This window comes from Alligator mississippiensis, chromosome 11 (genome assembly GCF_030867095.1).
Source record: "Alligator mississippiensis isolate rAllMis1 chromosome 11, rAllMis1, whole genome shotgun sequence".
NCBI lineage: Eukaryota > Metazoa > Chordata > Crocodylia > Alligatoridae > Alligator > Alligator mississippiensis.
Genome location: NC_081834.1, coordinates 47125474 through 47150590, shown reverse-complemented (window position 1 = coordinate 47150590; position 25117 = coordinate 47125474). Strand labels below are relative to the sequence as shown.

At 47.0% G+C, this 25117-nt stretch overlaps 2 protein-coding genes across 6 annotated transcripts; both read right to left on the bottom strand.

Moving 5' to 3' along the window:
* Window positions 1-501: 501 nt before the first annotated feature.
* Window positions 502-23715, bottom strand: LOC106739074 (zinc finger BED domain-containing protein 6). Of its 4 annotated transcripts, none has more exons than XM_019499083.2 (2): window positions 23511-23715; window positions 502-5958 (listed from the first exon to the last, which is right to left on the bottom strand). In XM_019499083.2, exon 2 carries the CDS (start codon window positions 4391-4393, stop codon window positions 1637-1639), a length of 2757 nt encoding a protein of 918 aa, XP_019354628.1. In that variant the 5' UTR covers window positions 4394-5958; window positions 23511-23715; the 3' UTR covers window positions 502-1636. The 4 variants fall into 4 exon arrangements, with proteins under 4 accessions (XP_019354628.1, XP_019354627.1, XP_019354625.1 ...); XM_019499082.2 differs by lacking the exon at window positions 23511-23715 and adding an exon at window positions 16198-19481; XM_019499080.2 differs by lacking the exon at window positions 23511-23715 and adding an exon at window positions 9355-16191.
* LOC109280170 (zinc finger protein OZF-like) lies at window positions 19588-23503 on the bottom strand. 2 transcript variants are annotated; one of them, XM_059714251.1, is made up of 2 exons: window positions 22771-23503; window positions 19588-21447 (listed from the first exon to the last, which is right to left on the bottom strand). In XM_059714251.1, the coding sequence occupies exon 2, from the start codon at window positions 21385-21387 to the stop codon at window positions 20383-20385; it is 1005 nt and encodes a 334-aa protein (XP_059570234.1). In that variant the 5' UTR covers window positions 21388-21447; window positions 22771-23503; the 3' UTR covers window positions 19588-20382. The 2 variants fall into 2 exon arrangements, with proteins under 2 accessions (XP_059570234.1, XP_019354619.1); XM_019499074.2 differs by having other exon boundaries at window positions 19588-21444.
* Window positions 23716-25117: the final 1402 nt, after the last annotated feature.

Genomic DNA, 25117 nt, shown 5'->3' with positions numbered 1-25117 from the left:
GCTTATGCAGGGGGTCGGACTCGATGATCTATTGAGGTCCCTTCCGACCCTAACATCTGTGAATACACGAGAAAGGAATAATATCTAGCTGTTTGTATACACGGATTAGCCTGTGATTCAGTGGTTCAGAAACAAGCGTATGTATAAAGAGGTATGTTCTCAGAACAGCTTTGGATTTGTGCATCCTGGCATTCATCCCCTTTGTCAGCTGGACTGACCAACCAAGTGACAGTGAATAATGGCTGGCTGTTTGGATTCCCTATGGCTTCTTTTACTCACTGGCAAAACTGCAGCAGTGGGACTGAGAGAAATGTCCTTGGAAACTGAACAGAAAGAAATGAAAAATAGGAATTTCTCTTTGTAATAATTAAAAAAGAATGCCTCAGGTGTATAGAGTTGTAAAAGCTCATTAACAAATACCAGAAAAATATTAATAACTAATGTAAATAACCTTCTTGAATGTAAATTTTCAAGGCAGGGCTGAATGAAGAATATCTCTGCTTTCCCCGCTTTTTAAACATATAACTTTTATTCAGCTTAGGGACAAAACCCATTCAGGGGTGAGTATGCATCAATGTAAGAACATTGCTGATGGCTGCATTAGATCAAAAGTTCCCCAGGCCAGTGGCCAGAGTTAGGCACCTAAATCCTGGGCACCTAAACCAGTTTCTGGATTTTGAGTGGGATTTTTAAACTCCTTAAAGGGTTAGGAGTGCAAGTCCCATAGCAAATCTATCAGCTCATGTTTAGGCACTTCTGAAAATGTCGTCCTTTTTCCTGCAGTTTTAGCCACGCGGTTTCTGAAAACACTGGCATTAATGTTCAGACTGTTTTCTTAAAATACATGTAATGACCAGTATTACAAAGTATTGCTAGCAAAAAGGTCCTGGAATCTCACCACTACTGGAACGTTTGTTTTTCTGGTCAATTTAATGACAGGTTTTACAATATTAAACTGGGAGGCCCCATAAAGCAGACCTCTCAAAGGGATAAACAGCTTTGTATCCTGAACGTCTTTTCTGTTATCCCAACCAATATTCTTCTACTAAGATCTTTCTGCAGGGGCCAGTTACAATTGACCCAAAGTCAGTGGTAGGGTTGCATGTGCGCAAATCTTTGTACAGACATGCCCATAAGTGGAAAGACAATGCTGGCATATCATCACTGACACAGGTCCTGTCAAGGGCTTCACTGCCATCTCTATACTGGTCAAAAGGTAGCTTTGTTAAGTCAGGCAACGATGCTGCCCTTATTTAAGTACAACGATTTCCTGTTGTGGATCATAAAATGCCACAAAAAAAAAAATATATATATATATATAGCTATAGATATATTATACACAAACATACAAATAGTTAGATAATGATAATCACAGGCCCATTGAAAACCTCAAAGCTGCTCTTTGTACAGCTGCCTGTTTGCAGATGAGTAGGAAAAGGCAGAAAAATCCAAGTCCTTGAACTGCAGCCAAACAAAGAGAGAGGGAGAGAAAGGAGTGCCGACACTGGGAGGTATCAATGCCCCTTGCCAACCAAGTTGTCCCCTTCCTGTGTGCGAGTTCCCAGTGTTAGTAAGACAAGCACAAGCTGGTTCCCAGCACCGTGCATGCTAAGAAGGTGGTGCCCCTTGATTAGAGTCACTCCATGATATCGTCCATCTCCTCCTCCTCTTCCTCCTCTTCTTCCTCCTCTATATCTTGCAGAGCCACATCCTGGCCACCAGCCACATGCTCTGGCACCCTGTACTCCTGTGGGAGCAAGTGCTTGTTCATCTTAATGAAGGCCAAGCTCTCCACGCTGCCTGTGGAGAGGCAAGTCCGCCTGTTCTTCACAATGGTGGCTGCCGTGGTGAAGAGCTGCTCAGAGTATAGGCTGGAGGGGGGACAGCTCAGATGCTGTACAGCCACCTGGAAGAGAGGCAGCCAGACATCCCTCTTGAGCTGCCAGTACAGCAGCGGCTCCGCACTGGCAGACATGAGGACAGTGTCCTGCAGGTATCCCTCTACTATTTGTGCTGCTTGGGCCTTGGCCGAATCCTGGGAGGCAGGGGCCACACTTATGAGTCCAAAGTCCTCCAGGCTGTCCCAAAGGGACCTGCCCTGGTCTGAGGCACTGCCCTCACACTGCTGCTGCCTCTGGCCCGTGCTTGTCTCACCAGTGTCCCGGATATTCTCAGCCACCTCATCAATCAGTCTCTGTGTCCAGCAGTGTAGGCTGCTGTCCCCACTGGGCATGAAGGCAGCCATGTTATTTTTAAACCTGGGGTCCATGTAGGTGGCAAGGATGTAGTGCTCTTGGCTGCGTATCTCCATTATCTGCCGATTGCCCTGCAAGGTTTGCAGCAGGCTAAGGGCCAAGGCCAGGCCAGTCTCGTTACCCTCTCCCTCATACTGCTGCACTAGTGAAAGCAGCTTCTTCTCCAGCAGACAGATAAGTGGGATGGCCTGGCTGATGCCCACATTAGCTCCGCTCACCAGCTTTGTGGCATCATCAAAGGGCCGCAGGATGTGGCAAAGTGTGTGGATGAGGGGCCAGTCACTCGGTGCCAGGTGCAGCCCCCTGTCCCGCTGGGCCTGGGCAGATCGGCGCAGGCAGGCCTGGATAGCAACTCGCTGCTCGTAGAGCCGCTCCAGCATGCGCAGGGTGGAGCTCCACCGGGCAGCCACCTCTTTCTTTAGCTGGTGCCGGGGCAGGTGATTTTCAACCTGCAGCTCCCAGAGGAGGTGGCGGGCAGCGTAGGAGCGGCTGAAATAGGTGCAGATCTTCCTGGTGGCTGCCAGGACCCTGTCCACTTCCTCATTGCTGTGTAGGAACTCCCGCACCACGAGGGCTAGGCAGTGCGCCAGACACATGACATGGGGAAAGCCACCCTCCCGCAGAGCCCGCCTCACACGCTGCCCATCGTCTGAGGCTACGAAGCCTGGCGAAAGGGAGAGGGGTGTCAGCCACTCCCCAATAACGGCCTGCAGCCTCTCCAGCACATGCCGAGCACTGTGCTGTTTTTCCAAACCGCACATGAAGAGAGTGGCATGCTGGCGCAGGATGCTGCTGTTGCTCAGGCTCACCCAATGGGCGCTGATGGACATGTAGTCAGTGGTTTGCCCGCTGGTCCACATGTCCACTGCCAGGTGCACCCGGCCACCCTTGCAGCCCCTGAGAGCCTGCAGCACTGAGGCCTTCACTGCCCGGCACAGCTCTGGCACTGCCCTTTTGGAAAAGAAGGAGCGGCTGGGCACCTGCCAGCGTGGAGCAGCTGCTGCCATCATTTCTCGGAAGCCCTCACCCTCCACATGGGAGAAGGGCAGGAGGTCAAGAGCTAGCATCTTGGCACAAGCAGCATTCAGTGCGAGTGCCCGAGGGTGTGCCCGGTGGTATTTCGTGCTCCTCTGCACACTCTCACTGACAGACAGGTGGGAAGCGTAGGTGGCAAGTCTCTTGGTGATGGCAGGGGCCCGGCTGATGCTACACCCTGGCCTCTGCTTTAGTGTGGCACCATGTAAGGTCGAGTGAGGCTCTGTTGCCCCACCTGTGCCAGGCTGCTGCCCACTCAGGTTCTTCTGATGCATGTAGACAACATTGTGGTTGTGTTTGATGTGGTTGCCAAGTGAGGACGTACCCAGACGTTTGGGGTCAGTTCCCCGCTTGACCATCTGCTGGCAGATCATGCAAGTGACACGGGTGGGATCCCCAGGGTCAATGGAGAAGTATTCCCACACCCATGACTTCTGTCGATGGTACCTTCCTGGCCCCGTGCCCTGCACCCTTACCCCTGGCACATATGAAGTAGTAGGGACAACAGTGTGGGAATTTTCCTCTGCCTTGTTATCTGTTATGGCCTCCCTTGGCTCAGGGCTGATCTCTCCCCCAGTCTGGAGAGCTTGTTTGCTTTGTTTTTGGATGCTGGCGAAGTATGAGTTTATTAGCACTGGATGCTTGACTTCTCCTTCTAACCCACCAGAGTGTCCCAACCCATCACTGACCTCCTCTTCTCCCTCCATGCCCTCAGGGGTGATCGGATCCATGGGAGCCTCCCCATCTACCCCAGAGGAGTAGCCTGAAAATGTATCGCCCCCTGATGAGCCTGCCTCTCCAGCCACGCTGGCTCCATCCTCATCAGCCTCAGCCTTGATAACCTGCAACACCTCATCTGGAATAAAAAGGGGGCCCCCAGTGCCAGATTCCCCAATGATCCCAGACACAGCAGGCACAGATAGGTGGTGTTTCTCTGTGGCAGATTCTGGTGATTGGTGGCTGACAGATGTACCTGGCTGTGAGGACAACTCTAAGGCAGAGCCAGCATTTGGACTTATCCCAGTCATATGGTTAGGGCTTACACGTGGCTGCTTGGCAGACAAGTTCCTCCATCCTGTGTTGCTACGATTGCTTCTTTTCATGGTGTTCCAGTGACTGGTAGAGGCTGTAGGCTACTCTGGGTAGGATGGTGCTCACTACTGATGGTGAATGGGACAGGGCTCCAAACCCCACTGCAGGACTCTGGCACTTAAACACTTAAAATGAACCAGACAAGATGCTGACTGAACCCTCATCACACACATTGTAGGCTGCACCTGCATTGTTACACTGAAATCTTGCACCCACTGGCAGCCAAACTGATCTAGGAATGGCATTTCAGGTAAGGCCAGTGGTGATGTATAGAAGAGCTTTTAAAATAATCTGCCTTTCCCTAGCCTTCTTTTCTTGTCCCTTGCTAAGCTGCTCCCTCTCCTTGAGATACTTAGAGCCATAGCAGTCCCCTCAAGTCCTTCTTACAGAGTTATTCCTTTCACACTAGGGGAAACAGTAAACACCACGTGTAAAATCACTGCTAACCAAGTCCGTTCAGAATGGCTATCAAGTATTGCCACAAACAAATCAACACTACGCCAATGAGTTATCAAATACTATCATACAGGAAGTGGACAAGAGGAATCTGTGGCTTGCTGCTACCAGCAAGGAGAGAGGCTGGATTTGCTGAGTAAATAGTTTGCAGACAATTTCTCTCTGTGCTCTAGGCAGGGTATCAGAGCGCTGCATTTCAGTCCTACCACAGGAGATCCACCTTCAGGGGGGGGTAATGATTGCAGACACTGTGGTGGGTTCAGTCCTCAGACTTTTTGCTGAGATAGAGGATCCTGCAAACATTAAATGCACTGAGCATTTCTGTTGTCAGGGCACCTATCCTATCTCATTTCTAAACGGGGGAGAAATATGCTAATTCACATCGTACAGGCCACTAATAAAATCAAAGGACAAACCCCATGTCCATCTTATCTCCTATCATCTGCTACTCACACTAAGGAACCATCAGATCATCAGTCCCCTTGCCCCCTACTCCTAAGGATCTAACTGATAAGCAAGTCCTGCATGTCCTTTGTTGGCTAATTATGGAATAAACAACTCCGTCCTCCCCAGCCTTTAAGGTCCTCCAACGATCACTATTTCATTTTGCCTGAACGGGGCAGTGGCACTGGATTCTCCTACAGAAACACCTACTCCGATGGAAGTGTTTCGCACAGCAAGGACGCACACAGCTATGGGTTTCCCTTGCCATGCATTCCCCAGTGTGGTGTCAATGCCAATTCTTCAAAGATGCTGACTTTCTTGCACTCGGGGCACTCAAAGATTTTCTTTCCTGGGCAAATTCTTGTGAGCCTGAGCTCTGCATAAAGTCTTGCCCCACAGTCAGCACATGTATTTTGCCTCTCTCCCAGATGGGGTTTTCTGGTGGAAAATGACCTTCCTGAGACCTCCTGGGCAGGGAATGTATTTATCCCCTCTCTTCTCTGGAGGGTTTTTCTGCTGCCTTCCCAGTCTGGGCTTATTCTTGTCAGATTCCCAGTGGTGAGGATTCTGGGATGCATCCCCTTTGGATCTGCTAGGTGACATCTCATGAAGTCCCTCTTCCTCGGGGCATTTATGTCAAGACTGTCCTCCTCCTTTCCACTCACGATTCTGTCATCTGTCAGAAAAAAAAAATAAAGTCCAAATGTTTGCCGTTCCTTTCTGATATGAGACAGAAAACCCTGGCGAGAGGAAGACCTGTGTCACACTGAAAACACTGCCAGTCTATTTTGAACCATCTGACAGGGCTTACCTGGCATGAAGCTCCATGGAGATGACTTTGAAACAGCATGTTATTAAAGGACAAGAAGCTGAGCATAGATTTACAACCTTTCCCTTCTTCAACATTAAAGATATTTTAGGCTCATGGTGAATAATTAACCAAGCACCACATTTTCTTACATATAACACTCCCCAAAATAAGATACACACCTTGTTTTTTGAAAGGTAGAATGCCAAAAAAAGCCATTTTTTCTTGTCATAAGTAACTAAGTAGCAGCAACTATGGAGCTGGTCCTCAGGGGCATTAACAAGCAGGGTTTGCCCTTGGCAGGGGTGTGTGTGGGGGTGATTCTGAAGGGAGAGGGGCAGGGGGCACAAGAATCCTACCCAAAACGGTCCCCAGCACCGCCACATACCATGCCCATTTCTGTCCTTGTTCTTGAAGCAGCAGGAGGATGGTGTTTGTGCTCGGTGTTTGTGGTTTTTCTGCTCTTGCAAAAGCAATATGGTGGCACTGCTCTTGCTGCTGGGGGTTGGGGACAATTTTGGCACCCCTCCTAAATTGGTGCCTGAGGTTGGTGCCCCTCTCATCCACACTTAGTTATGCTACTGCTTGTCCTGCTCACTGTTCTGCTCCCTGCGGAGCCTGTACAGAGTAATTTTCACTTTTGCCTGACACAGAAACTGCTCTTACCATATTTCTTCACTTTTAATGTGCACCCAATTTCCAGCAGCTGTTTTGTTTTGTTTTTTGGGGGGTGGGAAGCAATGCCCAGCTTTTAACCTCTATATATCTCAAACTGCCATAGAGGAGGTCAGTAACATTATCCTATTTTACAGACAGGAAAAATGACCCATAAAGCAGGAAACTGAGTCATTTAGACTGACTCACCAGCCAGTGGCAGACCCAAGAACAGAACGCAGGTCTCTTGTGCTTTACTCCAGTGCTCTATCCAGTAGAAACATTGCCTCCAAACATGATGCCTACTGAATATGAGCTCCAAACATAATGTGATGGCTGAAAAGACCTAAAATAATCGCTGAATAAGAAACCAGGGACTATCAGATTAGAAGTGGTGATATTATTTCAGTATATGACACTGGAGAGACAAAGAGCCTTGGTACATGCCACAAAATTGGCCTTTAAATGAACTTAAATGCCCTTTTGCATTGCTTTAATGGCATTGTTGTTTGCATGTTTGGCGGCATATTGCACTTTAAATGACTTTAATACCTAGCAAAATAAAACACCTCCAAGGTGTTTTAGTTTGCTACATAACAAAGTGCAACAGCGCATGGAGCACTAGAAGCTGATGTGCTTGGGGCTTGCCGCGCCCTGCACAGCTCAGAAGCTGTGGGACCTGGCGGCAGCCCATGCAGGCAGGCTCCACTGAAGGAAAAAAAAAAAGTGGTGAGCCTGATCTTTTATTCTTTTCCCTCCCCGGAGCCAGTCTGAGCTGTGCAGGGGCCTGGTGCTTCCCTCCACGACTGCGGTGGGGATGGTACTTCCCTCCATGGCTGAGGCGCTCCCTGGAACTGCCCGAGCTGGGTGCCAGCAGGTGGGTGCCACCTGGGGGCCCCACGCAGCTTAGGGACCGCTCAGCCTGTTGGCAGCTCAACCCCCACTGCCAATGAGGCAGGTAAGGATCGGGACCCCACCCTTGTGTACACGCCATGGGGGTTTAGTTTGTTTTAATTCTCCCTAAATTGAAGTAGTGTTTTCTAAAAACCCACCATTTCAATTTAGGGAGAACTAAACCAAATGAAACCCCTGTGGCATGTACAAGCAGCCCAAGACTGGAAAACTGTTTCTAGGGCTAAGATCCTAGCTTTTTAAAAGGATGTTGAAAATCTGGAAAGGTTCAGAAAATAGTTACAAAGATGATTTGAAATCTAGAAATCCTGGTTTACAATGAGAGACGGAAGGAGCTCCATCTAGAAGAGAAGGTTAAGAGTGATTTGAACACAACCTAGAAAGGCTTGTAGCTTGTCTACGTGGGGAAGTTATTTCAAAATAAGCCAGGGTCAGAAATTAAAACACATCAGCTATACCATACTATGCTAGTTCCTGTATGGACACTCTTGTCTGGTACTAAGGGGGCCTCTTTACAGTTTAGATTAAAACATTTCCAAAGTGTACTAATGCAAAGCACTCAAAGCACTCAAGGGGGCAAAATAAAAGTTTCTACTTCGGGGAGAATGGGGATCAGTTATTTCACAATACTACTTAAGTACTGCTATTCTAGGCTATTTACCCATGAAAACAGGCACTACATTGATATTTGTAGGGAACATTAATAATAACGATGGCTCTTTAATGCAGCAGACAAAATCAGCACAAGCTCCAATGACTGGACAAATAGGGCCCAAATAGTTAAAATTGCAGATAATTCACCCTTAACACCAGAGGCACTGAAAACTCATTATTCAGTTTTTAAATCAACAGAAGTCTTTGGTCTGGATGCAGGAATAGTGCTTACAGGAAGTGCCGTGCAAGAAGCCAGACTAGACATTCAGAAGGGTGCTGCTTTCTTTGAATTTACAGCTACCTGGTGTCAAATGAGAAAAGGGCTGGGCCTTTGGCTGGTACTTCTTACAACAGTAGCCACACACTAAATTGTATACACTGGCTATACATGCTTCTTCACACCAACTGGTTTAACACTTCAAAATACTAAAAAGGAGGGGTACTTTGAAATGTTCTGCATTTTGGAAAATCAAGCTAGTTATTTGGGTGTCTAAATATGGTGCACATTATCTATGGCATAATGTGGGTTGGTGTAGCTAACTGTTACAGAGAGGGAAACGGGGATTTTTTTAAAAAGCGAAATATAAGAAAATGAGACACTTTGCTTACTTTGCATTCATCGCTTTTTCTTTGAAGCATCAGGGATTTTAAGCATATCCCTTATTTTTCTGTGGATAAATGGTTTGGAGGGGGGGGGGTTGTTTTGTTTTTTGGGGGGTTTTTTACAAATTCCACGCTGGAGAGAGAGAGAGAATTGCAAAAAATGAAAATGAAGTACACTGTATATGGAACATTTTCTCTCTCTCACCTTTCCACTCCTCCCCTTCTCAGCGGGAGGTCTGGATCCTGTTTCTCTTCTTAGGGGGGTTGCGCTCTGTAGCTGGGCCAGCCCCAGCCAGTGTCACCAGGAGCAAGAGCCAGCGTGTATCAGTGATGGCAGCGTTGGGGCTCACAGACCCCCCAGGAAAGAGAGGGGTGGGCTGTATGTGCAGGGTCACTGTCCTGCCTGTCCCTAACGCTTTCCCGGAGGTGTGTTTCCATTACCTGGAGCTAGCTCAGGTGCTGGTGTCAGCAGAGCCTGGGGCTGGTGTCCAGCCCCTGGAGAAAGCCCCTGCTCCCAGGCTGGGCTCGAGGGGCTGGGGCTGGAACAGACCCGCTGGGGGAGCAGCAGCTGCTCAGCCCAGGCTCTCAGGTCACTATGGATGTAGGAGCAGCATCTGACCCGGGAAGCTCAGCCCCTGATGTACTAAACAGATAAAACAGAGAGAAGCAGCCTCCCCTCCCTTAGCCATTGCCAGAGCCCTCTAGCGGCCACAGCTAATGAAACTGTGTCCCTGGTCTCCCCCAGGGACAGAAACACAGAAGGGATTTGGCTAAATCTTGCTCTGCTTCCTGATCACAGAGGTTCCTCCAGGACAAATGAACCAGGGGCAGTCCCAAGGAAATATACTACTTCCTGCCATCCTGTGGCCAGGGGCCACGCAGGCCCACACGGGTTGATTTAAGTGATCCTCCCAAATCCCAGCAAAATAATAACCTACCTTTCGGCTCATGTAATCTCCGTACCCCTCCTCCCCCTGCTCCCCATCTGCTGGCTGTGCGAGGAAGCCAGGCCAACGCTTAGTGCTGCCAAGTCCCAAACAGGACATTTAGGGAATGCACCGCAGGTCCTCACGGACATCGGTGGACACCTCCTAGGCAGCTAGGCCTGCATTCAATTTTCCATCACACTATTATTTCTTTCCATGAAACACGGGTTCTCAGTGACCATTGTCATATTTCAGGTGAAAAGAACAAAAGCAAATTAATAAGATTCAAAGGGAATCAAAATGGGAAAATGTATTTTTGGTTTGGGGACGGATTTCCCTCTTTATTTTCTCCCTTCCCTCCCTCTCTCTCTCTTTTTTTCTCCCAGTGTCTACAAAAGGAGGCAAGGAAGAGAAAGGAGGAGTAAAACAAACAAGGGAAAAACAATCATTTTCTGGTTTTGTTTGAATTCAACCAAAACAACAATTGTCACGGTGGATTGCATGGCATTTAAAAACTGCAGGAATATTTTAGAAAGAGAAAATCTTCACTTTTCTTTTTAAATGCTGCTTTTTAAAATCAATACTAATATCAAATTCACATGGCACATTAAAATACATCTTTGTCGGAAGCTATTTCCTTGGGCCAGACTTAGTTCTCAGCCGAGCTTATTTTTTTACGTGTTTCATTTGCTCGTTTCTCCTGGTCTGCATGGTTCTTGCTGCTGTATTTCAGGGGCACAGCTGAGCGAGGCAAGGGTGGGATGAAGAGATAATTGCTTCTTGCCAAAGTAAAAGTTGTCCCTGTCGTTTAAGAAGCCAAGAAAAATCAGGACTAAAATCTGAGGTGACTTGAAATATTTGACAAATAACCAGAAAGTGCTGGTTCCTTCTGGGCCAGCAAGGAGCCCTGAATGATGCCACTGTGCCAGGGCCCTGGAACGGGATGGAGCCAGAAGGTTATGTGGCACCTGGAGTGCAGCAGCGGTGGGGAAATGGCAGCTGATTAGAGCCTACCGGGCGCATTTACATGAGACGCTAACTGCGCAGTAGCCTAATAGTACTGCGCAATAGCGCGTCACAGCACAGACAGTGCTAATACACTACTGTGCAGTATTATTAAGCTCAGAGCTGTCCCTAGGGGTGTGCAGGGCTAGGGGCATATCAGCCTGTGCGGGGCCGGGGGGTGGGGGTGGCGAACAGGCAGAGCCGGTGGAGCAGGGGCAGGGGGGTAGCGAGCAGCTGGAGCTGGCAGCACGCAGTGGTGGTGGCAGCGGCAGAGCCAGCAGCACTCGGCAGTAGTGGTGCGTGGCGGCTGCAGCGGGTCCTGTATGGCACTGTCCACGGGGCCCCCCCAAAACGCAGGGCCTGAGGTGGTTGCCCCGATTCGCCCCCCCCTAGAAGCAGCCCTGATTAAGCTACTGTGCCCTAATGTCACTAAAGAGGCATTTGTTGGTGCTACTGCACAGTCATTCTGGTTACTGCACATTTATTTAGTACTTGATTATACAAATGCTAAATTAAATGCCCCATAACCTCTGCACATGAATGAATATGTAGACACACCCAGTGAGGGGGAAACCCTAGTGGTAGTTTCCCTTCAGAGAAGAGCAACTTCCCGCAATGAAAGTTACTGCTATTCCATAATTAAACAGTAGGTAACCAAATGTGATGAGATTTCATTTGCTGACCAAAAAAAAAAGAGCTAAGAGGCAAAATCTGATGGAGTTTTATATCAATATTAAACAATAGAACTAAAAAAAAAGAGATAGAAATCTAAAGGTTTTGATAAAAGGGAGAGAAAAGGAAAATAGCTGCAGGGAGTTTCTGTCAGTATTCAGCCATTAGAAACAAAGCGTGAGGGCTGGGGAATTTTATTAGTGTAAAAAGAGCAAAATAATTTGATTCTCAAATATGGAGGAGATAGCTGACTGAAGGGAGGTTTAAGTCACTATATCTTCCCTACAGTTCCCTCAGTCATGGACTCAGGACAACTGGTCACCTTCAAACCAAAAATTACCTACACTTAATAGACAAAAAAAAGGGCAAAAGCTGGGGGAATTTTATATGCACATTCAGTAAATAACTAGAAAACTATTTTCTGCTCTGGCTTTCTGTTCTCACAAGCAGTGAGATGCTCTGGATGATTCGTCTGTAAATGGGAAAGAGAGGATAGGGATAGAGCTAGAAAAAACGGAATTTCTGCAACAACCCACGCAGCAAATTGGCTTCCTTTTGTGAATGCCAAACATTTGAATATATTGTGTGTGTGTGTGTATATATATATATATATATATATATATATATATATATATATATACACACACCCACACACACACACATACTCAATTCAGCTGGAAGCAAATACTCTCCCATGCCTTTGGCCTCTGCTCTTTGAGTCATGGGAAGATGGGACTGCAAGGGACCTCCCAGGCCATGGAGCCCAGTCCTTTGCATTCGTAAACACTGATGTAATAAATCTCTGTCCAAAAAGCATCTATCTACAAGCACTCTGGCACATACATCCACAACACGCTGCAATGCCACAGGGAGAGAGCAGCAGAGATAATGTGCTGTGAAGGCCTCTTACACTTTGGACATTGCAGTGGAAGGGAATGTGTTTGGTAAAGACCATCACCTAATCCCAAGAAATGCATCATGCCCCTGTTGCACCAGAAGTCAAAAAAAAAGAAAAAAGAGTTGATGTCAGTATAACCTGGGGTGAAATTCTTCCCTCTGGCAATCGGTTTAAGTACATGATCAAGAGGCATCAGTCACAAACCTGAAAGGTTATTCAGTGGGCACTAACACACTGGAATCAGCCTCCCAGCACAGGCTGAATGACAGAAGTGGGAAAAACCCCTTGAATTCAAATAATCATTTTGGCAAAGTGGGGGAGGTAATTTCTTACTGGCCCCTGGATACAACTAGTGGAAGCTATGAAGCACTGGGCTAAAAAACAGGTTGGATTTAATCTGGGGTGGTTTAAATTACAACCAGGAATCCACAGGAAATTGCACAGTAGGGTCAACTTTCAGGGTGGGGAATGGAGGAGAATTATTTATAGAGGCAGTTTGAATGGCAATTAACTCACATTTGCTGCTATTGTCCTTGCCAGAGTGCTAATTTAGATACTTCACAGGTACCTAACATAGGACAACAGGGTTCCCTATAGGATCCCAAGACAAAAGGCTTCAGAGTTTCCTTGGAGAAATCCAACCTCTGTTTTTAGACTTGGATTTCTAAACACTTTCCACATATATCAACAGCCCACGCAGTAGATTGGCTTCCTTTCATGAATGCCAAATATTTGAAACAGCCATATATATATATATATATGCTGTTTCAAATATATATACTGATTTCTACTCCAAGCACACTCCTATCCTAATACTCTCCTCCATAAATTGATCAAGCTCTATCAGGATTTCAGTTTTCATCAAAGTCATCAGTATTTAGTTTTCATGGTTATAAAGAAAACACAGCCCCAGGGTAATACATCAATGCCTGCCTGAGTTGTAGAGAGCCTCATGGAGTTATAGAGAAGTAGGGCTGGAAGGGATGTCCAGAGGCCATCCAGCCCACCCTCCTGCCTGAAGCAGGTTCACCCCCATCCCAACAATCCCATACAGCCACAATCTGAACTCTACAAACGATCAGGCTACAGATGGGGGAGCAGACAGCAGGGTAGCACAGCCCTGGGCATCTCAATACAATCTTATCTCCCAACCCAATTTCTTAGAAATCTTAGTCTGACACTTTGCAGAGGACTCTGTGTATGTCAAAAGAAGAAGAGCACAGCACTCCAGCTCCCGGCTCTTACCAAACAAATACTGCTGAGATGATCAATGCGCGGAGGTGTTTCCCTGCTTCCAGCCCACCTCCCTTTTAAGTGGGGGTCAGAGTCACAAGGGTCTCATTTTGTGATGTGCCTTGTTCCCCAGATTGCCTTAATCCATTCCTGGCAACAGATTGCAAGGGGGAGGGGGGGGGGGGGGGGAATAAACAGGATTGATAGCTGGTTGAGGGAAACTGGGAAACAACAGAAAATGGGATCTGGATGTTGCATAGACAGCTGCTGATATAGGATATGATGACATCTGGATGAATGCCTTCTGTTGGCAGTTTACCACAGTGCTGTTAGGGGCTTCAGGTGCTGGATCCAGAGTTTTTAAACCTCTGGAGTCTGAACTGAGCCTAGTGTCCCTATCTTGGTGTCTCTAGATAACTCTCAAGATACAGAGTCTTCTGACTTACACCCCACCCTGAGAGTTTCCCCTTCTTTTCAGCTGCTGGTTCTCAGCATCCAGGACTTCCATTTGTAACTGGCCTGTTATGCTTCATTTTGATTAGGGAGCGGGCTGAACGGAACGAAACAATTGGAGTAACTATTCTGATCTAAAATCCTGATTTACTGAACACTTAAGCAATACCACTACTCAAGCAAAACCCCAGTCCGTTAAGGTATTTTTATGTAGGCCTGCCAAACAATGAATGAAGACTCAGCTGGCCAGGCATCCTCATGGCACTGGGGCTTGCAGTTTTAACCAGCATGGTCTCCTCCTGCTTAGGGACAGCTCCCCAAAACTTAAGTTTTTTGCTTAAGCTTTTATACCCTTTTTACAGCCCTCCTCTGTATATGCCATATATGGTCATGCTATAGATTCTCCCAAATTACCTTTTCCTTTGGTTATTCCCTCATCAATCTATCTCCCTCAGCCTGTTTCCTTTTAACTTACTTCTCACCTACTGAGCCATCCTCCGGCTTGTTTTGCTTCTCTAGTTTATCTTGTTTTTCTACATTTTACAGCTATCTACATTTTGTTTTGCCTTCAACAGCGGTTTAGGTTGTCTCTGTGCTCATTTCACTTGCAGCTCACGGTGTCTGTTCAAAAAAAAATTGCATCAGTTATGTCAAGGCAGCTGACAGGCCTACATGGCTTACATCCTATTTCACTTTATGTGCTTAAATGGCATATGTAGCCTACTGACTGACCACACTGACTAGTGAAGACTATGAACCTAGCAAAAGTCCAGCTATGAATGACATGTGCTTAAGATGATATATATAATCAGTAATTAATAAGCTTCCATTTAAATCACAAGCAATAGCATGAGAAAGTAGAATAAGAATCTGTTTATCAAGCTATTAATACTAGACTAGGCCGAGAATGAATAACTGCTTTTTTGGAAAGGTCTGAACAGCAGCTAGAAGTAGCAACTGATGTTTTGTTTTGTTAACCAGTGAGGCTCATCCACTAGACAGCCATGGGAGGAAGATTTGTAGGGCAAGAAAAAAGAATACAAATCAAAGGATGTGTCATTTAGGGAGACAAATGCTAATCTGTAGGGAAGGTGACCCAAGGTCCTAGTCTGGGATCTTGGCTTTCAGTCAGGTAGGAAGTCTCTCAATGCTGCTTACACATTTTCCCAAATGACTATTAGATGAAAGACATCTTCAAGAGCTGAGCTGGAGAGGTCCCTGGTCTGATGGTCAGTGGACTTTGCTGGGGAGCATGAGGTGCAGATTTGAGCATGTCCTGCTCTTTGCATAAGTGCTGTAAATGCTAGGCCAGGGGTGTCCAACATATGACCTGTGAGCCAGATCTAGCCTGCAATCACTTGATCTCTCCCACCGTGCTACCTGCAGTCTGTGGAAATTGGGGATGGGGCCAGCAGTGGGAGCAGCCTGCCACGGAATCCAAGACCCTGGGCCCTAGCAGACGTAGCCCTCCGTGGAGGAGAAAGTGATGGCTATGTTAATGCATCCCTGCTTACCTAACAGCTGTTTGGCCCAATACCACTCCTGTGGTAAGCAGCTTGCGGCTACTTGTCCTACCATCACCAGTCGCACCACAGCCGCTAGCAGTTCCACCAGTCCCACCACCACCACCACTGCTGGCCCTGCCACAGCCATAGCCACCAATGGTCCTGCTGCCGCTCCATGCCATGAGCCCAATCTGGCCCAGGGCACAGGATGAGTTTGATACCCCTGCACTAGGCAATTGACCTATTGTGAAAAGTGTGAAAAGTCCCCTTTGTACTCTGGTATCTAATTCCTTCTAGTCCAGTTTTTTGCCTGACTAAATTTTAGGACTTCTACAGATTCCTGCATAATTCTGTTCCTCCCTCCAGGTGTCTGGCCAGAGAGTAGTCCTACTTAGCCAACTCAGTAAGCTAGCAGGGGCAATGCTAAATCACCAAGTCTGAGTAACAGAACCTGCATTTACATGCTACATGCATGTTGGTCAGGTACATGAAGTGAAATAGGATTTAGCCCATACTTTCCCAGAATCCCACCCCAGCTCCTTTACAGTTCAGCTCTTTGGGAAATATGTGATAGATGTTAGTAAATACTTACAGAAAGAGTTTACACTGAGTTTCAGATCACACCGTTCTTTTTTTTATTTCAGATGCCCTCTGCAGACATGGAGAATGGTATGTTGCTGCCATTCATTTCTGTGCAGGGCTTGTATCTTCATTAAGCCCAGCTCCCTGTGTATGATGTCCGGTTCTTGGACCTTGGTTGTATTCTTGGTTGACAAAAATGCCAAAAGGGGAAGAGGAGAGGTGGACAGAAGGTCCAGTGTGTGTAGAGGGGAAGAGAAATGGCACAGAATAGAAAGAAGGGGGACTATTCACTGGAAATACACAAAAGGGCAAGTTAAAGTGTAACCAAAGGGTATCATGTGTGACAGGCGACTCTCAGTGCTTGCTCCACAGAGGAAATAAGTTGTTCCTATCCAAAGCTAGCATTTTAGCTCAAGCTGCAAATTCAGCTTTTAGCTCCAGAGGTGGCTCTGGTGTTGATCAATGAATACTTATCACATGATAGAGAAAAGAAGACTACATAAATTAATTGACTTTTAAAGTCTTTAAATTTGGCCTTTAAATGCAGTGTTTAACTGTTAAGAAAATGCACGTTCTTTACCCAGCAATGATTGAAGGCTTCGCTGCACAAACAAGATATCATAAAGCAGAAGCTAGAAGGTGAACTTGCAGCTTGTCAGCTACTCCACTGTAAAGATTAGATCCTTGTGTTACAGGGATGGCCAACCAGCGCCATGAGTGCTACAAGTGGCAGGGGCAGCCTCTGTGCATGGCACCCAGCAGATCAGAGACGGGCAGGCAGCACAGCAGCTATGAGAGCAGGAAGCAGATAACAGAACAGACTGGGCAGGGAGCACAGTGCTAGCAGCAGAAAGCAGAGGTGATAATCAGGCAAGAAGTACAGAGTAGGGAGCAGCAAGCAGAGCAGCAGATTGGTTAGAGGATGGGGATCAGAGTGGCAGTGAGCTTGGCTCCCTACTGTTCTATCAGATGCTCTAAATGGATTTAGGCCCCTAAGTATGGTCCTATTCCACCCAAGTTCCTAGAAAACAGGTAATGTTAAAATTGGGTGTGTCCTCCTCCTGCTTACTGTTTTTTGTGACTTAGTTTTAAGATTAAGATGATACGCTATAAAAGTATGCATGCTAACATTTTTTCAGGGACTTGAGCAAGGCAGAGAGGCTCACACTTAGATGCCTAATAAGTAGAATAGGATCTGGCATGTTTATCAATGTGCACATTCTTACCACACAGCAAATATGAGCAAACTCACACATACCATTGGAAAAGAGCACATATGTTGGCAGTTATCACACAGTACCTGATATGCTCCAAAATCACACTTCAGCTGATGCCCCAATAATTTTTTTGTGTCCCTTGCCATGAATTTTCACCTCTTCAGGTTGTACAGGCTGGATTTTCAAGAGCACTCAGCTACTCCCATTGACAGCCATGGGGAATCCTGCCTCTCCACATCACTCCTCCACTAAATAAAATGGGAGCTGCTGGGTACAGAGCATTTTGTAAATCTAGCCCAAAATAGAAAGGATAATTCACCCTTTGCCAGAGAATAAGTCTGAAATTCTTAAATTCTGGATCATGAGATACCATTCTTAATGCTGGACAGTCACTATTGTTGCATGTTGACATTATTGTAGCATCCAGCTATTCAGTCAGACATCACTTGGGAGACTTAAAACACTTCGCTATTACTTACCACTGGGGTAGAATAATTCCAGTATTCAGAAAGCCACAACAGCTTAGGGCAGGCAGTCAAGAAGAATCTCACATCCACTTGAACCTGTAATGGGTCTCTTAGAGGGGCAGATTTGGATAGTCCCAAACTGAGATTTGCATAGGAAAGAGAGAGGACCAGATCCCCCAGAAAAGACCTTAACATCTCAAGTGGGAATTGGTTGGAATTTAGGCACCTAAGTTCCAAACTGCAATTCTGAAAACCTCAACTTTGTGGTCACCTGAAGGCCCCTAAACTCTGCAGGAATGTTTCTGGTCTTTATTGCATGCCTGAATCATGTAAAATACCAGAACAGCCCTGGAAGAAGGGAGTGGTCCCCAGGGCTCCCGTCTCCCAGGGACATGCCCTAACTACCAAGCCTCAGAGGATTCTTCTTTTGTGCATTTTCTCTGGCCCAGTGAATCTTGCCTTCTTTGCAGTACTATAGCACAGATTCACTGTGGAGGACTGGAGAATGCCTTTCTGCAAACTGGTTATACAGCAGGGGTTGAAAGTGACCCCAGGTCTTCCACTTACTAGGCATGTACTCTAACCACTATTATATAAAGACTAATATATAAAAGGGGCACACTACACCCTCCAGCTATGTTTTAATGACTTAGGCCTTCTTGGCTTTGTCAGTTCTTTAAAAGAATGAGTACAGGTGCCTGTCTTCAGGAGAGGGCCTAAGGCTTTGTATCCTGAATGAACAGAGGTTCCCCTCCCTGCAACACTTGTGGGGAGAATTTCAAGCACACCCTTGTCCTAACCTTTGCCAGATCCCTGCTTAGCATGCTGATTATTTTGGGTCCTCATGTAGTGAATCTAAATGCCTAACGTAGGCTTCTGAATTTTATTCAGGAGCTAGGCAAAGTACCAACATCCTTTGCAAAATCTGGCTCTGATCACCTTATCTTTACCAAAGAGTGCTTTAATGAGAAGAAGAATTAAAACAGTTTGCTTACTTCCAATCGACAACAAGTCCTGATAATAATGTTGGAGTACTGGAGTCACCTTTTCCAGGAAGACCTCTGCCAATTGTGTCTCAAATCCAACTTAACCCTTTCATTTTCCCTAATCCAAATGCCACTGCCCAGTCCTGCACACATTTTTGTTTTAGGGAACATCAAAGCCTTATGTTACTGGGCTACAGATGACCTTAGAATAAGCCAACGCCAGTAGGCATCTAGGCAACACATAAATGTATTGAGAAAGGGAACAGGTTGAGCAAATGGTTGTTCTGATTCAGTGGTGATCTCTCTAAAAAAAATCAATAAAAAATTAACAATAATTAAGCAGAGTGATTTTCCTGAATAGCTACTGATTACAGGCACACCAACAACAGACCAATATGTGCAAGGGTAGCATCTGATTTAGGTGTTTAAAGGATTCTAAAATTGCTCCCTTTAAAAGAGAAAGTGGTATAGATTTGGTCTCAATTATCCCAGACTCCTCCCTTTGTAGGTAAACAAAATCCAGAAAAAGGGGATAGCTGCTGCTGTTGCTACAAGAGAAATGGGTTTCTCTACTTGTCTTGGGAGGGGAGCAGGAGTCATACCAGCTCAGAGTGAACTCTTGGGTTCATTTGAATTCTGCTGGTGATGCAACAAGTTCCCTGGACCAATGAAATCTGGGAAGGGAAAGAGGAAAGAGACTGGAGCCCAGAGACAATAAGAACCACAAGAGTAAAATACCAAAAGTGCTTATTTGGTTTAAACATGTTGTTAATTGCTACTTATTCTACAGTGTGCATAGTCAAGTTCCCATGCACCCCAGAGGGGCTAGCATGGTCTTTCCTATTACAGCACAGAAAGAGAAAGAGAAGGTTAGTAATCGAAGGGGTTAATTATACATTAGAATATTAAAAGGATAATCCCCCGTTCCAAACAGTGCAGGGGGAGCAGCCCTTGTTTGCCTTTGGAGAGCAAAACAGATGTGAATATGCTGCGGCTGAAGAGAGCCCCTTAGTATCCACAGCACTAAAACTGTGCTTCAGTCCTTTCATGAAGGGCCTCCTCAAGAGGGCAGCTCAGTCTCCAGGGCTCATTCATCCCTTGGATGCTCCATAGCAAAGCCAGTAAGCTTTAGTCTTACTGTGTTTCTGAGGGCATAAACATGTGTCCTACTGGAAATGGAAAGAAACCTACAATTCATTCCACACAGGCCAGTATTAAAAATGTAACAATACATACACACGCACACATACTTGCCTTATCCTACCACCTATTGACCCTGCCACCAATACCATTCCTAATCTCTAGTCAATTCTGCTTACCCCCCAACTAATACAGCCCTCTCTCCTACAAGCCTACCCCTGACCCTAATAATCACTGCTAAAAGCCATACAGCTCCCTCCCAGTACTCATGACCCTGTTAATCCCCAAAAGCAGATGCCACAAGCTCACAACTCCTATCTCCTCTGCTGCCCACCTCTTGCCCCCTCACACTGCTGAAGTGAAGGTTTTCATCTTAAATCCACACCTAACATGCTTGAGTAGGGTACGGCCATAAAGGCAGGAAGGGCAGAGGGTTTTCTCCCGTGTGGGTTCTCTGGTGTCTCTTGTGGTGGGAGCTGCGGCTGAAGCTCTTCCCGCAGTAAATGCACTCGTAGGGTTTCTCGCCCGTGTGGATGCGGTGATGCTGCGTCAGGGTGGATTTGTCGGTGAAGCTCTTCCCGCAGTCAGAGCATGTGTACGGTTTCTCTCCCGTGTGAATTCGCTGGTGTCTGATCAGGTTTGAGCTCACATTGAAGCACTTCCCGCAGTGAGTGCACTCATAGGGCTTCTCGCCCGTGTGGATGCGCATGTGCTTGACCAGGTCTGAGTTCTGGCTGAAGGTCTGCCAGCACTCCGCGCACGTGTTGGGGAACTCGATGGTCGGGGTTTTCTTCTTGGATGCTTTGGTTTCTTTGACCTTCTTGACGGTAGGGCTTTCCTGATGGGAGTATTTACTCTGCTTCTTCCCAGGAGGGCTCTTCAGCTGTCTCTTATGCTGGGAACTCCGGCTGAAGGTCTTCCCACAGTCGATGCATTTACAGGGCTTGTCTCTTGTGTGGATACACTGGTGCTGGGTCAGGGTGGCCTTGCTGGTGAAGCTCTCCCCACAGTCGGAGCAGATGAGAAGTTTCTCCCCCATGTGGGTTCTCTGGTGTCTGATGAGGTTCGAGCTCACACGGAAGCTCTTCCCACAGTCAATGCATTTGTAGGGCTTCTCCCCTGTGTGGATTCTCCGATGGTTCAGAAGGTCAGAGCTCTGGGTGAAGCTTTTCCCACACTCGATGCAGATGTTTGGCTTTTCTCCTGAATGTGTCCTCTGGCGGACAATGGTGTCTTTGCGTTTCCTTACGCCTCTCCCGCGGTGAGTCGATTTACTTTCTCTCTCCTCCGGATGGTTTTGCTGCTGTGCTTCTAATCTGCCCTGACTCTTCAGGTTTTTCCCTTGCTCTGTGTTCTGAGACACGTTTCCTTTGGATCGTTTTGGAGACATTTCTGGGAGTTTCTCAAAGACAAGGGTTTGCTTGGTTATCACTCACAGTCCTAGCACCTGCTGAGGTAAGGGGAGAATCCAAACGTAAATCATCCTCTGTGTCTGGTGAAGTGAACTAGGAATCATCTAATGAGACAGTATTATAGAGTAGAGGATTTTTTACCCGACGTTTGATTATTCTTGTTGCTGAAAAACATGCCACAACTCCAATTTGAGCTTGGATGATCACATTCAGACACTGGTTTCTTTATGTTTTTTTTCTCTGTTGGGTAAAAAGCCCTCTACATAGAATTTGAGGAATTCTTGCTCATCAGACAAAAAGCATAAAGGAGTCTATATTATTAGATGGCTTTTTACCCAAAAGCATAGAGAAGCCAGTGCCTGAAATATGTGACCAGAAAAGCTCAAGTTGGAATTGTGGCATAATTTTTGGCAACAAGAATAATCAAACAGAGGAGCAGCTTAACAATGTGGTGGATTCTCCATTATTTAAATGGCTTTAAATTAAATACATATTTCATTTCTTTAAGAAAGAAAATTCTGTATTTCCATCACAAGTAAATGGACTGCATGTATTAATTTTACTAAGCAATATTCTATAGCCTGTGTTGTGCAGGGGAGTCAGACTACATTACGTGTTCCTTCAGCTTTCATGAATCATAAATGACTCTCAATTTTTTAATATGCCCTGCACCTAGTATATAAAGGTGCTGAACAACTACATCTCCCAGTAATTTCACTAGGGCCTTGGCACCTGTGGAAATTAGTTCCCTTCCCTATTTAAAATGCCTAGTCTGAAAACAGACTAATCTGACAGAGTCATCAAAATGCTCCCATACCTCACTTCACAACCAACTAACCTCATAGTTACCTCGAGAGCTTTGCAGCCGGCCAAGATTTCTGTTGTAATTCTCCCCTGAGGTCAGGTCTTAATTTATGTATCAGTCCTACAAACATCCATAGGTAACTTCACCTACAGCTGCGGTCCCAATCCTTCAGTCCCCACTGCCTTGTACTTCACAAAGTCATGAACTCTTGTGTAGCATATGAGCAGACAGAGGAAGCAGTCGCTATATAGAGCTAAGTGTGACTTTGTAAAGCAGATGCAATTATACAGAGGATCCAGCCCCGAGACTAGAAGCTCTTTAAGGCAGGAAACTTATCTTACTTTTTCTACAGAACATCCTGCCCACTTTCGGGTATGTAAAAAATCAGCCATGAAGAACAAGACTAAAGAAGCCTCCTTAAGGGATTTACCCCAGACACTGTCCCTGAAGGCAGAGGTGTAACTAATAAGTTTTGTGCTCTGGGCAAAACACCTGCTGGAGGGTGGGGGTGCCAAACACGGGAGAGCAGGGAAGTGGTCAGGGTGGCCAGTCTTACCTGTCCCAGGGTCTCAAAGACCCCAGCGGTTGCTGCCCCATCGCTGTCTGTCTGCCCCCGTCTGTTGCAGATCAGCTGCTTCAGTGGCGTGCTTGCTGTCCCTGACCCGGCTGCTAATGCTGTGGTGCAGGGCTGCTGCTACCCCCGGCAGCTGGGGGGGCTGCAATTCCAGCGACCCCTCCAAGTCAGTGCCCAAGGCTGGTGCCCCTCTTGCCCACCCCTAATTAAGCTAGTGCCCAAAGGCAGCCCCCAGTTACACTACCGCCTGAAAGCAGGCCATTTCTCTTAGCGGTAAGGGCAGGAACTGGCTGTTCCTCTCCCTGCTCCTCAGATTACAATAAGATGCTTGATTAGTCAAAAAGAAATATTGATAACATTACTTTTACAGAGTTAGCTTTAATAATGATGTATGGAGAGATGCAAGAAGTTAGTCTGGGCAAAGCTTGGAGTTGGTAATCTCTTTCCTCACTTACTTCCCCTTCCAGCCTCTCCCTTTTCCTCTTTTTCACCCTCTCCCCTCTCTCGTGGCTGGGGCACTTGGTCAGTGTCCTGATCCCCTATGTGGACTGCCTCCTGCTAGTGCTACTGGGAGCAGCAGCGAGAGCCTGCGTGCATCACTGCTGGCAGCAGCACTGGGACTCGCAGAGCCCTGGAGAACAGAGATGACTGAGACGGGGCTGTGTGCGCAGAGTCACTGCCTTGCCCATCCCAGTGTTTTCCCCAAGGTCTCTCTCCATTACCTGGAGCCTCCACCTTAGGAGCTGGTGTTGGTAGAGCCTGGGGCTGCCCTACAGAGCTAGTTCCAGTCACCGGCGCCCCTGGGCTGGGCACAGAGGGAGCTTTAATTAAGGTCTCTCCTGGGCACAGACCCCGCTGGGGGATCAGCAGCTGCTCAGTCCGAACTCCTGGCTCACAATGGAGGCAGCAGCAGCTGCTTCTGACCCAGGAAGTTCAACCCCTAATATCCTGGTCAGAGGAAAGAAAGACACAGGGAAGCCCCCTTCTCTTTCCCCTAGCAATAACCAGAGCCCTCTGGTGACAACAGCTAACGAGAAGGTTGTACAGTGCATTACTGACGTCAGTCGAGCAGTGTAACGTTTTTAATGCAAATGACTTTTTAGGGTTAAGCACTGTCTGAGAAGTTACCATGTGCGAGGGGGAGAGGGCAGGCTGCCCCCAGAAAGTAAGCATGTAGCAGTGGAAGCTGGAACTGGAAAGCCTGTGGCAGCAGCCTTGTACAGGAAGAGATCTGGCTTTGAATAAAAGCCCTTGTGACAGGGATGTGGAAATACCTGACTGACAAGCACAAAGCGCACACTTCCGACGCGCTTGCAGCAGTGGCTACAGCTCTTTGTTCTACGTGGATCCCAGCTGGTTGGGCCGAGCAACAGGAGCCCCACAGCGCCCTGGCCAGGCTCTGTCTAGGAAGCTCAGCACACTCTCTAGTACTACACAGGAGTCTTTGCCTTCCCCCGTGCCTGCCTGCCAGCTCTCAAAGAGTACCACCTTTCAATCCTCTTCTTGTTCAGGGACGCTCCGCAACTCTCCACAGGGCCGTGCATCCTTCGATCCCCCCTCCCCACTATGCTTGGGGGTCACCTATTCTCCCCCAGGCAAGAGGTTCTGTGTTGCCCCATTTCCTTTCTCCCTTATACCATTGTCTCTCCTTCTCAGTCCCATAGCTGCAATGCTCTGTGCCCCCCAAATCACCCTCCTGCTATGCCTTCCAACAACCTTCAAGCCTTGGTTCCCCAGGCTCCTCCCACAGTGCAGGATTCTTCTTTCCTTAATGAAAACCAAGACTGTATCTGAGACAGAGAGTCTCAGTGAGATGTGCTGTCTAGGTCTTGGAGCAATCCCTGCACCAAGGTACCTATTAGCTCCTATGTCTGTGCTCTTCAAAGAACCCGCCAAAAAAAAATCCCACGTTTCCGCAGAGCCTCCCTCAAACCAGGGAGACTAGAATCTGCTCATTTCCATCCTCAGCTCCTGCTTCCAAAGATTCAGGAGGCCAATGAAAATGCAACCTTAATAGCACATCTCTGTTAGTCAGGATACCTGCTTGGTAACCTCAAGGTGGTAGACATCCTTACTGCGCTATAGGGTCTCACTGTCTCTGTGACTCCCATCACCAGGGTATCTGAGCACTTCACAAATACTAATGGATTTATTTCCCCAACCTCCTGTGAATGACATCAGTGTTATTTTCCTTATTTGGGGAAATTGAGGCATAGAGGATAAATTATCAATGAAACTCTCAACATGCAGCAACTGCAACTGAGAACTGCCATCCAGCTTCAGAGATGTTTTTCTCCATGTCTTTCACACTGGGTCATCCAACACAGTG